Raw genomic sequence first — 23,510 nt, 5'->3', positions numbered from 1 at the left:
TTCTTCTTCACACCTTGAGTGTTTTTGCCTGACTGGAATATGTCATTGAACTCTGATGATGTCTTTTCCTTGCCCGGATGGGGAACAGAGGGGAGGTGTGTGAGTGTGTGTAGAAACCCGCCTACTGTACAAAAGTAAAATGTACCCATGTTGCTCCACCCACTTTTGCCTCTGGCCTCGCCCACCACTCCCATGTGGCCCTCGGAAGGTTACCCATAAGTGGCCCTCAGTGTGAAGAGGGTTCCCCACCCCAGCTTAAATCAGCACAGATTGTACCTCAAAAATTTGTTTGGAGAGCCAAGCTGTCCCACCTTACTGCCACCTCCCAACATTTCCATCTTGCAATGCCGAAAAGTAAAATAAGCAACAAAAAACTACTGGTAAGCCATTCTGGCAGCCCAGGAGATTGCAACACTATGATGAAGGCTTTAGGTGTGTTTAGAACTACACAGTTGTAAAGCCATGAGGAAAATGGCCCCTCTAGGGCTCCTGTGCATATGCCTCTATGGCACAAGCCATAGAGCACAGAGACAGGACAAATCTAAGTTAAGCCGAATATTCAGTCCTGCTTCTAAATCAAATTTATGGAAATTGTGGAAGTGGAGCCAGTTGCTCAGGGAAAGTTAATAGATCACTGGTGGCGGTGGTGCCTAGAGGGAAGACTATGCTCAGGATATGTACTTCCTTGAAAGTCTCTTGTGTTGTGCCTTTTGAGATTAAATGTCACTGTAACTCTTTTTTTGTTCTCTCCCCATTTACAGGTGGCTCCTAAGGGTCTATCTCAGGTTATAACCATGTCTTGTGGATCTTGCTCAAATGAAAATGCCTTCAAAACCATATTCATGTGGTACAGGGTGAGTAAAACATAGGAGAGCATCTCAAAATCCTACAATCTGCAGGTGAAGCCTTGGTAGTGGTGCCGTCACCGTGGGCTGCTTGGTTGGCATTGACCCATGGCAGGGCCTTTTCAGTGGTGGCTCCCCAGTTCAGTAATCCCCTTCCTAGAGAGGTGCATCTGTCACTATCTTCAGGTGGGATTTAGTCCGATGTCCGCAAATTCAAGTCGAGCAGTTATAGTTGGTTAGGAGGTCTTGCACTACAAACTCACTCTCCCAAAAGGTCAGACATTTTATATAAGGAAAACTCAATGGAAAGTTTGGGGCAATGCTTGCTTTGACACAATGTCATCTACCCTCCCTGCAAACAAATCAGGATGAATACTCAATAAACAGGGCATCTGGAAACGCCCCATAGAAATTGATGCTGGAATATTTTTCCATCTCTGGGATTTTAATAGGAAGCCCATTTGTTTTCCAGAGCAAAGAAAGGGGGCACAACAGTGTTACCAAGGAAGAGCTGGAGACGTGCATGATCAACCAGGTAAGAGAGCCATATCTGAGTCACCTGGTGGAGATTTGCAGATTCTTGGATGCAAAATAAGCATGTGGAACCTAGAGGAGGCAAGATCCCCATCCGTGACTTAAAACGAAGAGAGTTAGCATCATGGTCAGCCTGTCAGATTAAGACCAGGGAGAGACTCGGGTTCAAATCCTCAGGCAGCCCTAAATGCCACCTTGAACGAGTCACCCTTATCATAGCCCACCTGACAGAGTTATTGGGAGGATAAAACAGGTATGGGATGGGGGTTTGTAGAGAGAACTTTCCTTACCACCCTGAGCCCCTGGTATGGAAGGACACAAACGTTTTGCAGTTTTACTCTTTTTGTTATTCTGTCTTGCTTTCATTGTAATCGAAAGACACCTAGAATACTGGAGAGATGAGGAATAGGTTATTTCAACAAAGGTCCCCTCCTTCTAAGCCTGGTCGGTTGCGTAACAATGCCTGGATCTTCAGTACAGGGCTTGATGCTGCCACCTAGAGAGGCTACTGAATTATGCAACCAATATTATGAGAGTGCCTGAATTCATAACCTTGCTGAAGCAAGCCCATCCAGTCCAGCATCCCGTTTTCATAGTGGCCAACCAGTTGGAAACCCACAAAGAGGACCTGATCACAAGAGGGCTTTCCCCCCTTCTGTGGCTTTCTGCAACTGGTATTCAGAAGCATCACTGCCTATGACCTTGGAGACAAGAGTGTAACCATCATTTCTAGTAGCTATTGATAAGCCTTATCCTTGAATCTGTCCAGTCATCTTTCAAAGCCATCCAAGTTGGTGGCCATCCCCGCTTCCTGTGGCAGTGAGTTCCACAGTTTAACTATGTTCTACATGAAGAAGATCTTCTTTTTATCTGTACTGAATCTTCTGACAATCAGCTTCATTGGATATCCCTGAGTTTTCGTGTTAGGGGAGAGGGAGAAAAACTGCACTCCGTGTCAGACATAATTTTATAGACTTCTGTCATGTCGACTCCGACTTGCTATTCCTCCTGACTATAAAGTCCCAGATACTGCCACCTTCCTTCACAGAACAGTCACTCCACCCCGTCAATCATTTGGTTAGCCCTTTTCCCTACCTTGAATTAAAGCGCATACCATAACTTTAGTTCTACAACATGCAAATGAATTCAGACGCTCTGTCGCCCTAGCACAGCAAACATGCTTTAAAAGAGAGAACCTGACTTTTTGCGGTTTGGAAAGTGACAGGGAAATGCGTTGAAAAGTGTGGGATGGACAAGTAGCTAACAGGAAGGCAAATGAACACCCTGCAAGCAAACTGGGTCAAATGCCTATTGCTGTATCCCAGGGATAAGAAGGAACGTACAGTAAAGACCAGATGTCATCTGACTTCTGAATAAGCTTTGTGCCAGCGGATCAGGATGAATGCTCAGCAAATAAGTTTCTTGTTTTGATTCCAGCCCCCCGGTTGTCCAGAGTACAGTATGCTTTCCTTTATGGGCGGATTTCACGGGAGAACTATGGGTAAGGAAAAGTGTTTAGATGTGTGTTTTGGGGGGAGGCGGGGAAGAGTTTGGGGCCACTTGAACCTCTGCATTGTGTGGTATCCTTCTCCCTACTTTGTGTGGAGGATGGGGGTAGCAGTGCAGAAGAGAGGGCTATGAGATGCCTTTTTGCCATGGTCCCCCTCAAAACAAACAGCAGCCTTGGCAGTCAGGGAACATCAATGGCATGCAGTTGAGAGAGGCATGTGATGATAGATTGAATACTACTGACAAGCGAGTTGGATAGGCGGGTGGGTGTGCGTGTGCCATTTTTTATAATGATAATAATAATTTATTATTTCTACCCCGTCCATCTAGCTGGGTTTCCCCAGCCACTCTGGGCAGCTCCCAACAGAATATTAAAAATAGACTCAAACATTAAAAACTTCCCTAAATATGCTCCTGCACATTAAAAATAAATCCTCTCAAGTAGAAAACTAGCAAAGCAGTATAAATTTTCCTGCTGCACTACTTTTCTTCTTGTGGGGAGCTTCTTTACACAAGAAGGAGGTACTAAAAATGAGGCTCTTTCACACCTGCAATTAGAGTGGTACAGTCCGTTTTCTTGGTCTCATTCTGAGGCAGGGGTAGCATAATGGGATCAATGGATGGATTGTGTCACATCAGACTGTGGGCAAGTGGCGTGGGTGCCACATCTTGAATGTTTTATATTATATAACTGTTACTTTTGATGCTTAGCTGCCAAGAATGTATTCTAAGAAAACCAGAAAGGAGGGAAACTGCTTTTAAAAAATAAACGAGTCAATGTGTTGGTGTTGCCCCTTCCTGCAGGCTGCTTAGCTGCCACGCATTCCAAAGCCATCCACAAACTGGACATCCCTTCCTTTGACTGGCCCATCGCTCCCTTTCCGAGGCTGAAGTATCCTCTGGAAGACTTTGTGAGAGAAAATCAACAGGAAGAGGCCCGCTGCCTAGAGGAGGTGAGATCTTGGTCATGAAATTCTACTCATATATTGATTCAGAGCAGAACTCCAATGTGTAGTTGGCAGAGTAAAAAATTAAACACATTGCAGGATTCCCCAAAAATAGACCACAGGCAATTAATATTTCATCCAGCAGAGCTTTACTGCTACTGAAGGCAAATGAACATAATGGTCACAAATCCAATACATTCAGGATTGGCACTCTGCATAAGAAATCAAGCTGCAGCAGACTTAAACTTACAATAACTTATACTTAAGTCCCTCAACACTATACAGTAGTGCCCCGCAAGACGAATGCCTCGCAAGACGGAAAACTCGCTAGACGAAAGAGTTTTCCATTTTGGAGGTGCTTCGCAAAACGAATTTCCTATGGGCTTGCTTCGCAAGACGACAATGTCTTGCGAGTTCCTGCTGGTCCCCCCCCTTTTCTAAGCCTCTAAGCCGCTTATCAGCTGATCCGATCAGCAGATAAGCCGCTAATAGCCGCTAATCCGCTAATCCGTCAATGGGCTTGCTTCACAAGACGAAAAAACCGCTAGACGAAGAGAATCACAGAACGGATTATTTTCGTCTTGCGAGGTACCACTGTATACAGAACACCACACCAGAAGGAAGAGAGATAGAAAGAGAAAGTGAAACCCGGGCTCCTTCTGGCCTTCCTTTTATAGTCAGCATGACCTTGACAGAAAGAGATAAGAGAGCCAGTTTAAGCCAACTGTACTCAGCTTCTCTGAAGGAATAACCCAAATATCATTTGTTCACTTCACCCGCCCCAAATCATTTCCATTTTATTTTCCCTTAAAATATAAGTTGGCTCTTACATTTAATTGGGGGGGGGGATGTCAACAGCCAGTTGTTTTTTTCAAAAAATAAAAAAATGTTCAACATACAGGTGGAAGATTTGATTGTAAAATACAGGAAAAAGAAGAAAGTTGTGGCAGGAATTATCGTTGAGCCCATTCAGTCAGAAGGAGGGGACAACCATGCCTCAGATGACTTCTTCAGAAAGCTGAGGGACATTGCCAGGAAGGTTGGTAGAAAGCCAGACTTATAATTTGGGATACTGCCAAGTTTCCCATTGTTTGTGGTGGGTTAATTTGAATGTTTGCTGCTGCTGTTGTTGTTGTTGTTGTTGTTGTTGTTGTTGTTGTTGTTGTTACTGTTACGAGGCACTTGTATCCCAAAGGCTATTGTGAGGGTTTGATTAGCTGCTTGTGCGTGAAAACGTGCTCCCTCAGAGTTTGTGCGCCCCCACAAACCTCCGTGTGTGACGGAGCTCCTCAGACATGTCTGCTCTAGTCACTAGTAGAGTCCGACAGTGGCTGTCTGCGGAAGCGTTTCCAGCAAAGAAGTTCCTTAACGGAAACGCGTCTCCTGGACTCACGGCGTGACAGTTTCCTGCGAGGTATGGGTCTCCCTCTGGGAGACTCCGATACTTCCCCACTGTTCTCGCTGGAAGCCTCCCTGAGCCCTCCCTCCTGCTCGCATTCCCTCAGAGACCCACTCCTCCCCCTGCTGGTCCCTGCTTCCGCAGTTGAGTCTCTTTCATCCTGCCTGAGTCCCTCCACCACCTGATGCTCTGATGGCAGTTCCCTGACATCCACCTCCCCTCCAGGGCCCCCCTCACCCCCTCCCAATTCCTCCCCCCTGGGAGGTGAAGGGCTAAAACCCCGAAACGAATCTTCCTCATCTTCTGACGTCTCGAACAATTCTCTCCATCGATCGTCGTCCTGGCCAGCTGAATCCTCCTCCTCTTCAGAATCTGGGAACCCCTCCAACTCCTCTTCCTCGTCGGTGGTGGCAAAGTATTCCCTTCGGAACCTCGCTACAGGCTGAGGTTTACGTGGGAACCTCTGATGAAAAGTCTCTATTAAAACCTCGTCATTGACATCCTCTGCCCTAACCCAGGTGTTTTCCGACTCCGGTTCCCCTTCCCACATTACCAAATACTCTACTTGATCTCCCTTCCACCTGGAATCGAGGATCTCCGCTACATGGTAGCTGTGTTCCTTCTCCTCCATTGCTGGTCCCCTAGTGACCCTCCCCTCACTGTCTCCTCTATACGGTGACAGCAACGACCTGTGAAAAACTGGGTGCAGCTTCATGTGGTTCGGTAACCGGAGCCTGAAAGCCACTGGATTGACCTGCTGTATGACTTCAAACGGACCCAGCCTTTTGGGTCTTAACTTCTTACAACCCCCTTTGAATGGCAACCCTTGGGTTGACAGCCACACCTGGTCCCCCACCCTGATGCTTTCACCTTCCCTTCTGTTTTTGTCTGCTTGCCTCTTATATTCCTCCTTAGCCCTGTTTAAGTGGAGTTGGAGCTGGCGATGGATCGCTTCCATTTCTTCCACGAACTGTTCTGCAGCTGGAACGCTCCAGTTCTCCCCCTCCCCCCCTGGGAAGGCTCTGGGATGGCACCCGTGATTAGCCAAAAAGGGGCTCATCCCCGTGGACACGTTCTCTGCATTGTTGTAGGCAAATTCTGCCAACGCCAGCTTCTCCACCCAATCATTCTCTCTGTCATTAACATAACACCTCAAATATTGTTGGAGAACCCCATTTGCTCTTTCCGCCTGCCCGTTGGTTTCAGGATGACGGGCCGTTGAGAAATTAACCTCTACATGCAGTAAGCTCATGAGCTTCCTCCAGAACCTGGAAGTAAATTGTTTCCCTCGGTCTGAAACCACCCTCAAGGGGGCGCCATGCAACCTAAACACATTCTCTACAAACAATTTGGCGGTTTCTTCTGCTGTAACCGCATGTGAGCAGGCTATGAAGTGGGCCATCTTAGTTAACAGATCTACTACAACCATGATGGCTGTTTTCCCTCTAGACCTTGGCAGATCAGTCATGAAATCTATTGCCACTGCTTCCCACGGTCTCTCAGGTGTGGGCAGTGGTTCTAATAAACCAGCCGGCGCCTGCCTCTCCCCCTTGGCTCTTTGGCATTGTTCACACCCTCTCACATACTCCCGCACATCTTCCCTGACCTTGGGCCACCAAAATTCCCTGGTAACCAGCCACATGGTTTTGTGTTGCCCAAAGTGCCCTGCTGTGGGGCTATCGTGCAGCTGCTTGAGTACTTTCTCCCTCAATTCCCCTTCAGGTATATATAACGCTCCCTTATAATACAATGCCCCATTTCTCTCCTCAAAACCACCGGATTTGTCTTCCTCCCCTCTGAGATCCCTGAGTTTCCCCTGGGCGTATGCATCCTGCACCGTACCCTCTACCAATTCCCTTTGCCCCACCAAAGTCGCCCCACACACCCAGCGGTCCTCTGGAATGATATGGGTTTCTTCGGGTGCTCCCTCCCCCTCCAAATATTCAGGTTTGCGTGAGAGAGCGTCCGCCCTAACATTCTCTGGGCCTGGCACATAACAAATCTCAAAGTTAAATTTGGAGAACTCTTGGGCCCATCTCAACTGCCTTTGGTTGAGCACTCGCGCCGTTCTCCAGTACTCTAGATTTTTATGGTCCGTGCACACTTGCACTTTATGTTGTGCACCAACTAGCAGATGCCTCCATCTCCGGAACGCCTCATGAATAGCAAGCAGTTCTCGGTCGTACACCGTGTAGTTCCTCTCGGATTTGTTCAGCTTCCGCGAGAAGAAGGCACACGGACGCCACTCCGACTCCTCCTTCCCCGACTGCAGAAGAAGCACCGCCCCTATGGCTCTGTCAGATGCGTCTGTTTCAACCCTTAGCTTCTTTCGTAAATCCACATGCAGAAGTTGTTCTTCAGAGGCGAAGGCCCTTTTCAGTTCCTCAAACGCTCGCTCCGCCTCCGCCGTCCATACAAACTTCTTTTTACTGCTGAGACAGTCAGTGATGGGCGCCGTCAGATGGGCGAAGTTGCGGATAAACTTACGATAAAAGTTTCCAAACCCTAGGAACCTCTGCACATCCTTCTTGGTTTTGGGTGTTTTCCATTCCAGCACTGCCTGTACCTTGCCGGGATCCATGGCCAATCCCTTGTCTGACAGGCGGTACCCCAGGAATTCCACCTCCTTGGTATGGAACCGACACTTCTCCAGTTTGACCCACAGCCTGTTGGCTTGCAGTCTGCTCAACACTTCTCTGACGTCTCTCACATGTTGCTCCTCATTCTCAGAATACACCAACACATCATCTAGAAAGGCAACGCAATTCTTGTAGAGCAAAGGGCCCAGCACGTGGTTCATAAAAGATTGAAAACACGCGGAGCCTGCTTGTAATCCAAATGGCATAACGAGGTATTCAAACGCCCCCAAAGGGGTAAACATGGTGGTTTTCCATTCATCCCCTTTCCTTATGCGTATCAGGTTGTACGCCCCCCTTAGATCCAGCTTTGTGAAAATCTTTCCCTTCCTCACCATGGTCAAAATATCATCAATTCTGGGCATAGGGAACGCCACCGGTTCAGTCACTGCATTCAGCCGCCTAAAATCACATACAAGTCTCGGCTTGTCCGCATTTTTTTTGTCCACAAAGAACACTGGGCTCCCCCCTGCTGCTTTGGACTCTCTGATGAAGCCTCTCTTCAGGTTCTTGTCAATGAACCCTCGCAACTCTTGCATTTCCCTGTCTGACATGGCATACAACTTGCCCACGGGAAGCTGTGCTCCAGGGAGTAAATTGATCTGACAATCAAAGGGTCTATGAGGTGGTAGTTGGTCAGCTTCCTTCTCGCTGAACACGTCGCTGAGATCTGCATACTGTGGTGGTACCTTCACCTTCCCCATTACTTCAGTCCCTGCTAGGGTGGCTTGGGCCCCTACTGAACCCTTCTCCCCTTTGCAGTGTTCCAGGCAATGTGCAGAACCAAAGGACACCACTCTTTGATGCCAGCCAACCAGCGGATCATGTAGAGCTAGCCAGCTCATTCCCAAAATAATGGGAGCGCCTCCCAGGGTGGCCACATTAAACGCTATCAGTTCTGTGTGCCTTGCCACCCTCATTATCATTGGGACAGTCTGCAAGCGGACTCCTCCTCCCAACAACTCCCTGCCATCAATCGTGGTCACCTGCAGGGGGTTGCTTAAAGGGATGGTCTGTATCTGGTGTTCAGCAGCAAACTCCTTGCTCATAAAATTGCAGGAGCTGCCTGAGTCCAATAACGCCTTTATTTTTAGGGGGTGCCCATTCTGCAGCTCTAGCGACACTTCAATCACTAGAGCAGGTCGAGGAGCTTCTGGCACGGGCACTTTCACTGCTCTTTGGCCTGGCTGCAGTGCCCCAATTGTGGCAACCAGGCGTTGGCTTTTACCTGCTCCGCTCCCCCTTCTTCTCCCCCCTCAACAGCTCCCACCATCCCTTGCCATTCCTTCCTCTGGGGGCAGACTCTGGCAAAGTGGCCTGGCTGTTGGCAGAGATAGCATTTCCGGGGGCCCTTTCCCTCCTTCTTAGCTCCCTCGCTGGTTTTTGAAAATGCGCGCGCGCGCGCTGTTCCGATTTCCATCGGCTCTGCCGGCGGGAAAGCTGGCTCAGGAATGTCTGGAATGCGGAACTCCTTCCAACGTTCCCCTCTCCCTTCCCGCCTCTCCAAGGCTCTTGCCTCCTGCCGCGCTCCTATGGTCAGCGCAGATTTGGTCAGCTGATCCATAGACTCCGCCCTGGGGCTCCGTGCCAGCTCGTCTTTCACCCCCGAAGAAAGACCTTCTTCAAATAGCATTTGAACGGGTGCCGCCGATAAATCCCAACTCAGTCTGTGAATCAGCATGGTAAACTCAGTCCAATATTCACGGACAGATCGACTCCCCTGCTTACAAGCCATTAGCTGTCTGCGCACCACCCCTTCCTCAATATCGCTGGAAAACATGATATCCATTGCACGAAAGAACTTCATTGTGTCCTTTAGTATGTCATTGTGCGTTGCCATTAGGGGTCGAACCCAGTCTCTAGCCCCTTTCTCAAGATGCCCAATTACAAAAGCAACTCGCGATTCCTCATCAGGGAACTCATCGAACTGCACATTAAGGGCATATTGCATCTCTGTCCTAAAAGCATGGTAGTCCTTGGGGTCCCCCCCAAATTTCTGCACCAATCCTGGTACCTTTCTGGGGAATTGAGTGGCTCTCCCCTTCTTGTCTGCATCCTGAGCCCTTCTCTCCTCCAGCCTCGCCGTCTGCAGGGCCAGTTGAACCTCCAACGCTCGGTATCTATCTTCCAAGCTTGGACCAGCTCCAGCCCCTGCTCCTCCGGTTCCGGTTGGTTCGCTCATGATGCCTTCTCTTGCACAGGCAGCGTACAAAGACTGTCGGACTGCTGTGAGGGTTTGATTAGCTGCTTGTGCGTGAAAACGTGCTCCCTCAGAGTTTGTGCGCCCCCACAAACCTCCGTGTGTGACGGAGCTCCTCAGACATGTCTGCTCTAGTCACTAGTAGAGTCCGACAGTGGCTGTCTGCGGAAGCGTTTCCAGCAAAGAAGTTCCTTAACGGAAACGCGTCTCCTGGACTCACGGCGTGACAGTTTCCTGCGAGGTATGGGTCTCCCTCTGGGAGACTCCGATACTTCCCCACTGTTCTCGCTGGAAGCCTCCCTGAGCCCTCCCTCCTGCTCGCATTCCCTCAGAGACCCACTCCTCCCCCTGCTGGTCCCTGCTTCCGCAGTTGAGTCTCTTTCATCCTGCCTGAGTCCCTCCACCACCTGATGCTCTGATGGCAGTTCCCTGACAGCTATGTACAAATCCAGTCTGTTTTTTATGCTGTTCCAAGAATCTCTATTCCATCATTTACTTTTTATTATCATAATTGTATTTATGTAACTTTTGATTTTTATATTGTATAGGTATTCTATGTATTGACTTTTGTGTTCTATGTTATAAACTGCCCTGTGGTCTTTCAGTGCAGGGTGGCATATAAATTTAATTATAATTATTATTATTATTATTATTAGTTTTCCGTTCAAGGAGACTGAAATATTAATTAATGTCAAAAACAGAGAGCAGGATAGACTGCCTCCTCTCCACCCCCAAAAAAGAATTATGCTTAGATGCACAGGTTGAAAACAAACATGATAACACGGTAATTATTTGGGGTTGTATCCAATGCTAATCCTACTCTGAGTAGACTAACTCCACCCCACTAAAAGATAGGCAGAAAAATTTTAAATCCAGAGGCCCAGGTGAATAAAAATGTTGCCTGATGCCTAAAAACAGATAATGATGGCACCCTGAGGAGAGTATTCCACAAGCCGGGAGCCACCACTAAGAAGGCCATTTTTGTGTCATTACTCTCCATCAGAGGAGGCACATGGAGAAGGGCCTCAGATGAAGAATGCAGGGTCCCATCGGTCCAACTGCACAGCAATTCTGTTGGTGGGATGTGCAGTGCAGGCATCTCGGATGCTTCATCCACATAACCTGTAAACTGCTGTCTCCTGCAGTTATTGCAGGGAAGGCAGCAGGGAAACACCTGTCCTACTCAGTTCCTTGTTATTCCTCTTAACCCTACCTGCTAAGAGTCCCAGTTCTTTATTTTACTTAGTTTTTGCGCTTACATTCCACCTTTTACTCCAAGGAGTTCAAGTGGTGCACATGTTCTCCCCCTCATTTAATCCCCACGACAACCCTGTGAGGTATGCTAGCCTGAGAGGCTGTGACTGGCCCAAGGTCACCCAGTGAGCTTCCTGAGTTAGATTTGAACCCTGGTCTCCCAGGTCCTACTCTAGCCCTCTAAGCACGACATCACCACTGACTCTCCAAGTAACTAACATTGTCCACTCTCTCTGAGCAGCATGGCTGTGGTTTCTTGGTGGACGAGGTGCAGACGGGAGGCGGATGTACCGGCAAGTTCTGGGCCCATGAACACTGGGGCCTGGATGACCCAGCCGACGTGCTGAGCTTCAGTAAGAAGATGATGAGTGGCGGGTTTTTCCACAAAGAGGAATTCCGGGCCAATGCTGTAAGTCACAGATAGGGAACCTTAGCTTTCATTTGGTTCCACATGCTGCCCTACAACAATATCTGTGCAGCTGGTTTTAAACCCCTTACCCCTCTCTCAGCTGACTCCCTGGTCATTCTGTTAAAAAGTGCATTAGAGGAAACTGAACCACACTCAACTCCATTGAAGTGCATGGAATGTTTTGTTTAAGTGTCGGCAGGCAGCCTTGTTGCTTTGATGGTGGGCAGCAGCCTGATTGTCTTAATGGATCAAGGAGCAAAGATGTGCAAGGCATTATCTTCTTAACTTGCACTGTTGTTAGTTAAGCATACTGGAGTCTGTTGGGCTAAGCATTTCTTGCAATCCTCATTGTTTCTCCTGTTCCCTTGTTCTCTCCTTCCATCCATCTGCCCTGCAGCCATATCGGATTTTCAACACGTGGCTTGGAGATCCCTCCAAGAACCTTCTGCTTGCAGAAGTCATTAATGTTATCAAAAGAGAGGATCTTCTCAGCAATGTTACGCATGCAGGGAAAGCTCTGTTGTCAGGGCTGCTGGATTTACAGGTAAGCCTCCGTGCAGAAATCTTTATCAAGTTCTGTGCCATAAATTGTGATTTATTTCTTTCTTTATGGCTGGAGGCAGTAATGCTTCTGAAAACCAGTTGCTGGAAACTGCAAAAGGGGAAAGTACTCATGTGCTCAAGTCCTAATTGCGAGTTTCCCTTTGAGGCATCTTAGTGGCCTGATCCAGAAAGACTCTTCCTACGTTGATTATATCCACATGGGTGGGGTACAGGGTTTTTGATACACTTTTGAGGTGGCCAAGGGCAGTTTGTGAGCTTTCTGTCATTCTACAAATCATCTCACTATTAAGCTACAAACATATATATATGTACCACTCTTGCAGGTGGCATTGCTAGGCTGGTGCTTAAATCACAAGAGTAGGTTTTGAAATGCTAAAGAAATCCTAGAGTGCCCCAAGAATGAGGCCAAGAAACAGATGCCTCTTCTGCAAAGGAATGAAACCTTTGAGAATCTGGGGGACAGATTTTAGCACAGCACTAATTGGCCGGTTCTTTGTATTGCGGCTGAGCGGGTATTATAAGAATAAGAAATCCAAGATTGGGTTGCAATCACAGCCCAAGCTTTTTAGAAGATGCTGACATTTTATTTTCAGAGAGAATAACATCTTATTTACATCAGGGGCAGAGAACCTATTCCCTCCCCTCCAAATGTTGCCAGACTCCAACTCCCATTAGCCTCAGCCTGCCTAACCAGTGGCCGGTGTTGATGGGAGTTGTAGTCCGTCAACATCTGGAGGGCCACAGGTTTCCCATCTCTGTTTTACATAGACTCAGCCACCGTGTCCTTGGCTAAACCCTCAAGCTTTCCTCAAGCCATAGATGTGTAATTATGCAAACTGGCTGTTACTTTGAGTGCTGGTAATGCAGCCAAATCCGTGTACAGTATCCTCTGCCGCAAACAAAATATCACTGCCTCCAGTCACTGTGTGGTGCAAGTAACACGCAATCTCCAGTCGGCAAGGTGCAAGCAAAGCCCTGCCTTCTCCGGCAGTTTAGCAGGGTGCAAGGGTGCAAGGATTTGCACCAACAATACCTTCTGTTCTCACTTGCAGTAAGAAGACACCGTTTATTCAGTGAGGTGCCAGCAAAGCTGTCTTCTGCTGCTGCCTGGCTTTTTGTCCTGTGATTCAGCAGGGTTTAGATTAACAGCTGGCAACACCACAGTGTAATATACAACTGAACTGCAGCTGTGAAAAAGGCAGATTTCATCTTAGAAATCCTAAGGAGAGGAGCTGAAAATAAAACAGCCGATATTGCTAGGCCGTTACACCTGTCTTTGGTGACACCTGACTTGGACAGCGCTGGTCACTTCACTTCAAGGAGGATATTGTGAAGCTCAGAAGTTTCAGAAAATGGGATCAAAAATGACCAAGGGGTTGGAGAAAGGTTTACAAGGACTGGGGCATTTTAGTTTAGGGGGAAAGGCAAGTTAACAGGGGGACATGACAGTGGTATATAAAATTATGCATGGTGTAGAGATAGGAGATAATGCTTGTTATGTAGTGTATTTTCACCCTGGGCCAACAGGGGGATACTGTATATAGTTTTCACTCAGGTCTGTAGATAGTTTTCACTCAGGTCCGCGGCAGTTAGTTTAGGCGGGAACTCTGAGCTGTTGTGTTACAATGTTGACAGCCGGCTGCCTATAAATACAGGCCGGCTGAGCTGTTCGCAGTCAGTTCTATTCCAGCTTATCTTAATAAAAGAGCTACTTGAAGAAATCGCTGTGCCGGCTGCTATGTCAACCCACTACTTAATAATGCTCTCCTACATACACTCTGGTCAGTAACTGAAATCAACCGATTCATTCTCCTGCATAATTTAATAAGAATGCAGTCATCCAATGAATCTGAATGTTAGGAGATTCTGGACGGGCAAAAGATAAGTACTTCTTTGCACTTGCTCCCATGGGAGGCAATGATGGCCACCAACTTGGATAGCTTTGAAAAAGGATTAGACAAATAGTAGGGTTCCCATATTTCAAAAAGTGAAAATCCAGACACAAAAGTTTAAAAAAATAATTGTGTTTTTGAGCTATTTTTAAGGAAAATCAGCAAAAATGACATTGCCGACATGGGTTGCCATGGAGAGTGCTGTTGCCCTCAGATCCTGCTTGTGTGTTTCCATCAGCTATTGGCTGGCTGATGCTGGACTAAATGGGCTTTTGGCCTGATCCAGCAAACTCCCCTTTGTCTTACAACAAAGCAGCAGCAGCCTGCTTGGTTTTATTTGAAGTTGCCACTAACAATAGCCATTTTTGTTAGGTACTATGTGTGTTTGGGGGTCTCTTTTTAGCCTTGGATCTGGACACCACACAAGAGGCTTCTCCCAGAGAAGGCAGCTCCCCGGTCCACTACTAATCCTGGCTTCTCTCTTCATAGCAAAAGCAGAGTTAGAACTGGCTTAAATTCCCCTTCCCTCTTTTCAGAGCCGCTACCCACATCTGATGAGCAGGGTGCGAGGGCGAGGGACCTTCTGTTCATTTGACACTCCAAATGATGCTATCAGGAACAAGCTCATTGTATTAGCCAGAAACAAAGGTAAGGCTCTGTGGGGTTTGTAGCTGCACCTGTTTCCTTGTTTCTCATCTCTTTGAGTCTCAAGGATTTTGGCTACTCTGCATAGCCAACGACCAGTGATGCATAATTGCTCTCATTTTGCATAATAGATCCCACCGGTTTTGTTTTTTATTTAATGCTCCTGGTGACAAAAGGACAGCGAGGTCCAACCTGCAACCAGTGAAAATCTTCATCTCTTTGGCATCAGAGTTCACTGCTATTCTCCACACATGTTCATGCACATTTTAGCAGGCGTAAGGACGAGAAACTTGCTTTAAGAAACAAACAGAATGGAGAGTTTCTTATTTGTTTTTAATTTATTGTAAAATAAACCTAATTATGTATTATAAAATAATGCATTGCAAAACACTGAACAATTGATCCTGCAGATTTACAATACTTATGGAAGTTGTTCCAGCATTCCACAAAAGATGATCACTTTGGTAAACAAATCCTCCATGTTACAAAGTCTGTTTTTTTTTTTAATGAATAATTTTTATTCAGTTTTCTTTTTGCTTATATTGATTACAACCATGATTACATATTTACAGTTTTTGAACCTCCACCAACACTTCCCACAGTCATCCATTTTTCTTATTTTTCCGCATTTTCTATATAATATTGCTAATCTGTCATTATCTTACGTCTCTCTGGTTCTGTCATGCAATATACCTTACAATATTACAAAGTCTCTTTAAACCCCACTAGCGTTGTTTGTTGATCACATGTAGTTTCCAGATATGCCGCAAACTTTCCCCAGTCCTCGATAAATTTTTGATCTTTTTGATATCTTATTCTCCCAGTCATTTTGTCCAATTCTGCGTAATCTATGAGTTTCATCCTCCATTCACTCAAAGTCGGCAATTCCTCCTGTCTCCACCTCTGGGCCATCAGTATTCTCGCCGCTGTGACAGCGTATTGGAACAATTTATAATCCTGTCTTTTTATCTCTCTTCCTGTTATACCTAATAAGAAGGATTCTGGCTTCTTTACAAATGAATATTTAAACATCTTTTTCAGCTCACAATAAATCAATTCCCAGAATCCCCTCACCTTCCTGCAATCCCACCACATATGAAAGAGAGATCCCTCTTTTTCTTTGCACTTCCAGCACCTGTTGCATGTCTTGTACATCTTTGCTAATTTCACCGGTGTAATATACCACCTATACACCATCTTCATTGTGTTTTCCTTTAGTGCCGTACATGCAGTAAATTTCATATTGTCGTTCCATACCTTTTCCCATTCCTCTAATTCTATACTGTGACCGAAGTCTCTGGCCCATTTAATCATGACCGACTTGATCTCCTCGTCCATTGTTTGCCATTCTAAAAGTAATTTATACATTTTTGAGATTATCTTAACATCACTATCAATTATCTCTGATTGAAATTTGGACACTTTTTCTATATAACCTTTTTCCTTAAGATCTTTGTTAAATAATGCATTTGCCTGAAAGTATTGCATCCAATCATAGACCTGGTCCTTAACCTGTTCGTAAGGCTTCATTTTCCATTTCTCCCCCTCTTTCACTACCAATTCACCATATGTTATCCAATTTGGTCTCATATTGATCTTTTTTACTGACATTATCTCTAGTGGTGACAACCAGTGCGGGGTTTTAAATTCCAAAATATTTTTGTACCTGTCCCAGACCTCTATTAATGAACCTCTTATAATATGATTGCTGAAACCTTTATGGACTTTCTTTTTCTCCAACCACAAATAGGCGTGCCATCCGAACCTATTATCATGGCCCTCTAGATCTAATAGTCTGTTGTTCTTTAGTTTTATCCACTCCTTTAGCCAACATAGGCAAGCCGCCTCATAGTATAACTTTAAATCTGGCAGGGCAAAACCACCTCTTTCCTTGGCATCTGTCAGCAGCTTAAATTGTATTCTGGGTTTCTTGCCCTGCCAGATATATCTCGAGAGCGTTCTTTGCCACTCTTTAAACACGCTTGTTCCCCTAATTATAGGGATCATTTGAAACAAAAATATCATCTTAGGAAGCACGCACATTTTGATAGTTGATATTCTGCCCCAAAAGGACAGTTTCATTCTACCCCAAGTTTCCAAATCTTTCTTAATTCCTTTCCACACTTGAATATAATTGTTCTCATATAGATCGATATTTTTTGGGGTCAACCAAATTCCCAGGTATTTTACTTTTTTGGTCACATCGATTCCAGATTCACGTTTCAGTTCTTCCACTAGACTCTGATCCATATTCTTGACCATTATTTTTGTTTTCTTTTTGTTTAGTGAAAATCCGGCCATTTTACCAAACTGGTCTATTTCCTCCAATACTTCGTTTAGGCTACTTATGGGTTCTTCAATTGTTATTACTATGTCGTCGGCAAAGGCTTTGATCTTATATTCATTTTTGCCGACTGTCACCCCCTTTATTTTATCGTTGTTCCTTACCGAGCCTAAAAGGACTTCCAGGACTGTTAGAAATAATAACGGCGAAAGGGGGCACCCCTGTCTAGTGCCTTTTGATATCTTAAATTCTTCGGTATGTACATTGTTCACAATTAGTTTGGCTCTCTGTTCCGAATAGATTGCCCTTATCCCGTTATAGAATTCATTCCCCACCTCCATCATTTCTAAATTCTTTAACATAAATTCCCATGAGATGTTATCGAAGGCCTTCTCGGCGTCTACAAACATCAATAAGGCTTGCTTCTCGTTCCTTACAGACAGATATTCCAAAATGTTTATTATGTTCCTGACATTATCTTTCATCTGTCTGTTCGGAAGGAAGCCTGCCTGATCTGTATGTATTACCTCCTGCAATATCTTCTTTAATCTTTTTGCTAGTATTCCAGCAAAAATCTTATAATCTGTGTTCAGCAGGGATATTGGCCTGTAATTCTTTACTTGTGTCAGATCAGAATCTTGCTTGGGAATGAGTGTTATAAAGGCTTCTTTCCACGTTCCTGGTATATCCTGTTGTTGCAATATGTTGTTCATAACTTCCTTTAATGGTAGTATTAGAACATGTCTTAATTCTTTGTAATAACTGGATGTTAAACCATCTGGTCCTGGTGCCTTCCCTTTTTTCAGTTCTTTTATTATTTCGCTTATTTCCTCATTCACGATTGGGGCATTCAGTCGATCTTTCTTATCTGTCGGGATCTTTTGCACTCTTTTTTCCTTTAGAAATCTTTCTATTTTCCTCATATTGTTCTTTTCTCTATTGTTATATAGATGTTTATAAAAGTCCAGAAAACCTTTCCTAATAGCTTTAGGGTTTTCAACTTCTTCTCCATCTAAGATAATTTTATTAATTGTGCTTTGTTCTTTCCTTTTCCTAATTGCTCTCATTTTGCATAATAGATCCCACCGGTTTTGTTTTTTATTTAATGCTCCTGGTGACAAAAGGACAGCGAGGTCCAACCTGCAACCAGTGAAAATCTTCATCTCTTTGGCATCAGAGTTCACTGCTATTCTCCACACATGTTCATGCACATTTTAGCAGGCGTAAGGACGAGAAACTTGCTTTAAGAAACAAACAGAATGGAGAGTTTCTTATTTGTTTTTAATTTATTGTAAAATAAACCTAATTATGTATTATAAAATAATGCATTGCAAAACACTGAACAATTGATCCTGCAGATTTACAATACTTATGGAAGTTGTTCCAGCATTCCACAAAAGATGATCACTTTGGTAAACAAATCCTCCATGTTACAAAGTCTGTAGATTATTTTGTTTTGGCAATCACAAACCAAGTAACTCAGTGGTCGACTTCAGGCTTTAAAATTCCAGCAGCACCCTGTGCAACACCTAAATTTGAGGGGCCCGTCTCTTGCCTTCTGATGCTTGTAGTTATCACGCTGCCCCAGCAGCACCCTCTCCGCTGGGCATCCAGTGCGAGTGAACCAGTTGCACTCCCCTAAATCCGACCTTGAATAACTTCTTTGAAATCAGAAAGAAAAAGCAGAAAATGTGAGTCACATCCAATGACCGTTAAAGCCTGCCCACTGAAATTAAAGGACGTAGCTAACTTAAGTCCATGATTTTCAAGGGGTCTGTGCTGAGCATAGTTTTCTGTTAGAAGGAGGGATTTGGTGCAAAGTGTACATTCCTCTGCTTGTGTGCTGTCTGACTAAAGAGCGCAAGGCATTTCTAAATTGCATTTTCCTGTCCTTAGGTGTCGTGTTAGGAGGCAGTGGCGACAGATCAATCCGTTTCCGGCCTACTTTGGTCTTCCGCGACCACCACGCACACCTCTTCCTGAACATCTTCAGCGACATCTTGGCAGACTTCAAGTAGCCGAGTCTTACCTTGCACTGAGAGAGCCCAAATCCTATAAGAGTCTGAGAATAGTTTATTTAAAATCATAAACATATATATAAATATATATATATATATATTTTCACTAATAGGAAAAACCGAATTCATAAAGTGGGGGGTTTGTTTTGTTTTTCAAACGTTTGTTTTATTTTTCCATGCTTATCACCAATTTGAGCTGCTTCTAACTTAAAACTCTGGACACCCTCTGGTGCTTTTGAAATTCCTTGCAAGTATTCTCGGTTCTGGGCAGCCGACCTGTTCAGGATGGGGACTTAAGGGTTGTTCATTATCTTGGTTAGGACACATGCTAGATGTTTGGTGCATTTAGTCTCTGAAGTGGGATTCCTGAGAGCTTCCCAGCATTTATAACAACAAATTTCCTACCCTTAAGGTGGCAGTGAGACTTTTGAAAATGCACACCTACTGCCACTGATCCAGAGCTCTGTATACATACCAATGCAGATGGGAGCAGCTATTCATGCACATCCATGCACACCCCAGACCCACAAATAATCACTGACTGAAGCCAACTGTGTTTGTATTTAAGCAATTGAATCATTCCCCCCTTTTTTTTGTAAAAAACCCCACCTTTTTTTCTTTCCTTGCATATATGTCCTGTTTTTCATCTTCTGTGGTACCAAAGGTGGTATCTGCCAGGTTCCCAGGACATCTCCCATCCAAGCACTGACTGGACTCAGACCTGCTTAGCTTCAGCTTGCATGCCTTTGGACTCAGACCCTGGGTCTGAGTTTCCTTTTCAGTTCCCCGTTGCATTTCCCTATATGCAGCTCACCAGAGGCTTATACCCAATTTCTCTTTGATGCAGTTTCCTAACCCAGCATGGGTCACTGCCCTTGAGCATTGTATATGTTTGGGATCGCTACCCCAACCCAGTGAGCTCCTCCTTAATAAAGAGAGGTTCTTTTTATACCTGCCACACTTCCTGTGCCAAATATTTCTGCCAGCACAGAACTCTCCTTTGCTGGAGGATTTTAAGCAGAGCTTAAGTCAGAGATTCTTTAGCTATGATTCCTGCATTGCAGGGGGTTGGACTAGATGGCCCTTGGGGTCCCTTCCAGCTCTGGAATTCTGTGATTCTACTAAAGTCACATTGGTGAGACTAAATGATGTAGATGGTGCTTCCGAAGGCAAACATCTGGCTTGGTGCAAAAGGTCCCGATTTTCACATTTAGAAATGCACAATGAACAGCCCTGTTGCAAAGGTACAGAAAGGCACCCCTCATCTGTCGGAACCAAAATACTAATTTCTCTTAGCAATGCCTAGCCTTTTGCGGATGAAACATGGCCTGCGTTAACTGGTGAACACACCAGCTCATTGAACGTGGGGCAGTTTTTGATGACCTTCCCATTTTACAATCCCAGGCAGGCAGCAAAAGCAAATGGTCCGTCCTGCCACCCCAGCCCTGCAGCTGCATGTGGCTGGACTGTGTTTTAGCCTTGAAGCATTGTCACTTGGCCTCAAATATCTTCCATGCTGGGGCGATATGTCGCACACAGATGTCCTTCTGCCAATTTCGGTGTCCAGAGAGAGAGATGGGGGGAGAGAAGCAGCAGAGTTTGTGAGTGTGGGTTTTGAAGTTTTGGGGGTTTTTTACAAGGTTGTCTGCTAAGCAGAAAGTGTGGACTTTTGTATGGATTGGGAGAAGATGATATGTTTTAAGGAAAGTAACACACACACACACACACACACACACACACACACACACGAGCACTAAATAATTTTCAAATAACTTCCTCAGCACTTTTAACACTGATTTTAAGTTTCTAGACTTTATGGTTGTAATACACAAGTATGCGGCTTGCTTGTGCAAAACTGGGCCAAACTCCATGTGTGTTTTTTTAGATACTGTGCCTTTATTGCGCCCCGCCTCCCCTCCCACCGTGCATACCCTTCTCATAAATAGAGTTCGTCATGGGATGAAGAGAGAAATTCACCCTCCTCTACTCAAAATGCTCTGTCACAACTCCTTACCTTGCTGTCCCTGTCATTCAGTATTGCCTGAAAAGTGGGGAAAGACAAACATGTGATCAACAGAAAGGGGGTTTTCTGTATGCACCCCCAAAAAAAACCCCACATCCTGTGCTATGTCTCTTATTTCCCTTTTATGACAACATCAGCAGCAGGACCTGCTCTGCCATTAGGCAGAGGATGAAAAAGCCATTTCAGGCAGCTGATTCAGTGTGTCCTGAAAAATCAGTATTCAGGATTGCTTGATTTATTACTGCAAGGATGGGGAGAGGTGGCTGTGTGTCTCAGGTGCCAAAATAACTTGTCTGGCAAGGGGTTTCAGGCATGGAGGGTTCCCTAGTCCTACCTGGATCTTCTGCATGCCAAGCAGATGTTCCGCCACTGGGTTATGGCTCTTCCTTTTAGGAACATAGAAAGCTACTTTGTGTTGAGTCAGACCATTGATCCACCTAACCCAGTATTGTCTGCTACTCTGACCAGCAGGGGCTTTTAAGGATTTCGGGCATGGAGTCTCTCCCAGCCCTGCTTGGATATGAGGGAGATTGAACCTGCAATGCTTGACCACCAGAGACAGGAAATAGCACACAGTGGGGTTATTCCCACTTCCTGGGAATCTTTGACTAATCCTTGTGGTTATGATACCTGGAAGCACTTAGGCGATGACTTCTAAAATCTCAGAAGTCAGGGAGATTTGCAGGGGTTGAGGGAAGGGCTTCAGATCCTTTTCCCCTCACCCTCACCCCCACCTGCCATGATAAGCAAATCTGGAATAGCAAAATTATAGCAATGCTGAACAATCTATGCAAAGGAGACCACGGCATGATTTATGCAATCACAAAATCGCCAGGACCTTTTCAATAAGGAAGAAGCAAGTGGAGCCTTCATTGGCCGCTTTGTGTCACCAGACCTGCTGGTAGCTGCATTGCCACCCTTTGGCCATTTGCAACGGGGGCGCTGTAGGGCAGCAGGTCTCCCATTGATCAAACTGCCACAATTCCACAGCAGGGCGCCTGCACTTGACTGCTGGAATCCCCAGTTCAAGACTCCCCTGGCACCTTGCAATAGCAGTATCGTACCAGTCTGTATCCTTGGGTACCTGGTAGCTAAATAGCTCCAATAATCCTGAGTGCTCCGAGTCATTAGTTCAACAGGCTAATTGCTTCTTCCTCACATTTCATTTTATACTGCCCCTGCCTTTGATGCTATTCTTAATGTCCAAAGAACTCCTTTACCTATGGGGATAGGAACATATACACCCAAAGGTTCCAGGCCTCTTGGTGCATAAGAAAGAAAGCTTATCCCATGGCTTGTGACACTTAGCATTTCAAAACGTAGTTGGGGTGGGGGGTGGGGGTACTGAACTCCTTAACGCTCCTGCCCTTGGGAGACTGGATTTCTTCTGCATGTTTTTCCAGACATTTCCCCGCAAGCACCCATGCATCAAAGATTAATCTCTGCCACATCTTTAGCAGGTTGGAGACCTTTGGGAAAGAAGCCAGACTCCATTGCCAGTAGCAGGGAATCAGAGTCCTTCAGCATATCGACACAATTGATGTTGTAGGCATCTGTAGTGAGTCTTGTACTTTAGCTGTGATTCCTGCGTTGCAGGGGGTTGGACTATATGACCCTGGGGTCCCTCCCTGCTGACGGAATCCCAAGATCTGGTAACCTGCACATTTGCCACATTCTTGTTTTATTGTTCATAAAATAACTTCTCCGCCTGTCCTATTTCTTCTTTTAAAGTACTTTTTTTTTAATGGAACACTGTTAACTGTGAACACGTGTGCACAACCTAACCATGGTTCTTAGACCATGGTGGATGCTTTAACCTAGGGAAGCTCTATGGTGTTAACAGACATCCTTTTTTTTTAAAAAAAGAAAGTAATAATCTTTGTTTACAGCCTCTCTGTTAACTGTGCCAAATTCATGCGTGAGCCAGTACCTAACTTGATGTAGCCAGTTACCATGTCGCACAGATCCATGAAATAACGTTTCCTGTGTTAATCAGTATTCTTAAAATAAAATATTTATAACTGAAATCTGACGGGAGTAGAGGTGTTCTTTTAAAACAGGGGGAGGAGACACTTGGGGCCAACGAGTCTGAGGTGGGGGGGGGGAGGATGACAACATGCCAGCGAGGGATGGGGGCAGAAGGAAAGGATTAGAACGTTTATAAAACACAAGTTCGTAAAATCCTGCATGAAACAGAGAAAGTGGATTGAGAAAGGTTTTCTTCCTATCTTGTATCTCTAGAACTTGCGGACGTTCAATGAAGGTTGGAAGGTTCAGCATAAAAGGAAGTTCTTCATGCAGCTCATAGTTAAACTGTGGAACTCACCGCCACAGGAGGCAGTGGTGGCTTT

General features: G+C 45.4%; 1 protein-coding gene across 2 annotated transcripts in view; it reads left to right on the top strand.

Annotated features, from left to right (window-relative positions):
• Positions 1 to 23,186, top strand: part of ABAT (4-aminobutyrate aminotransferase) — a 50,349-nt gene extending 27,163 nt beyond the window's left edge. For both annotated transcript variants that reach the window (XM_081170181.1, XM_081170182.1), the window contains 9 exons: positions 762 to 854; positions 1,318 to 1,380; positions 2,817 to 2,880; positions 3,693 to 3,841; positions 4,737 to 4,874; positions 11,566 to 11,733; positions 12,131 to 12,277; positions 14,726 to 14,837; positions 19,015 to 23,186. In XM_081170181.1, the coding sequence (XP_081026307.1) occupies positions 762 to 854; positions 1,318 to 1,380; positions 2,817 to 2,880; positions 3,693 to 3,841; positions 4,737 to 4,874; positions 11,566 to 11,733; positions 12,131 to 12,277; positions 14,726 to 14,837; positions 19,015 to 19,136 (1,056 nt within the window). In that variant the 3' untranslated portion in view covers positions 19,137 to 23,186. The remainder of the gene's footprint in view (positions 1 to 761; positions 855 to 1,317; positions 1,381 to 2,816; positions 2,881 to 3,692; positions 3,842 to 4,736; positions 4,875 to 11,565; positions 11,734 to 12,130; positions 12,278 to 14,725; positions 14,838 to 19,014) is intronic.
• Positions 23,187 to 23,510: the final 324 nt, after the last annotated feature.

Source organism: Podarcis bocagei (assembly GCF_964188305.1).
Source record: "Podarcis bocagei genome assembly, chromosome: 14".
Classification (NCBI taxonomy): Eukaryota; Metazoa; Chordata; class Lepidosauria; order Squamata; family Lacertidae; genus Podarcis; species Podarcis bocagei.
The sequence above is the reverse complement of the archived record's forward strand: the minus strand, read 5'-3'. Positions and strand labels throughout refer to the sequence as shown.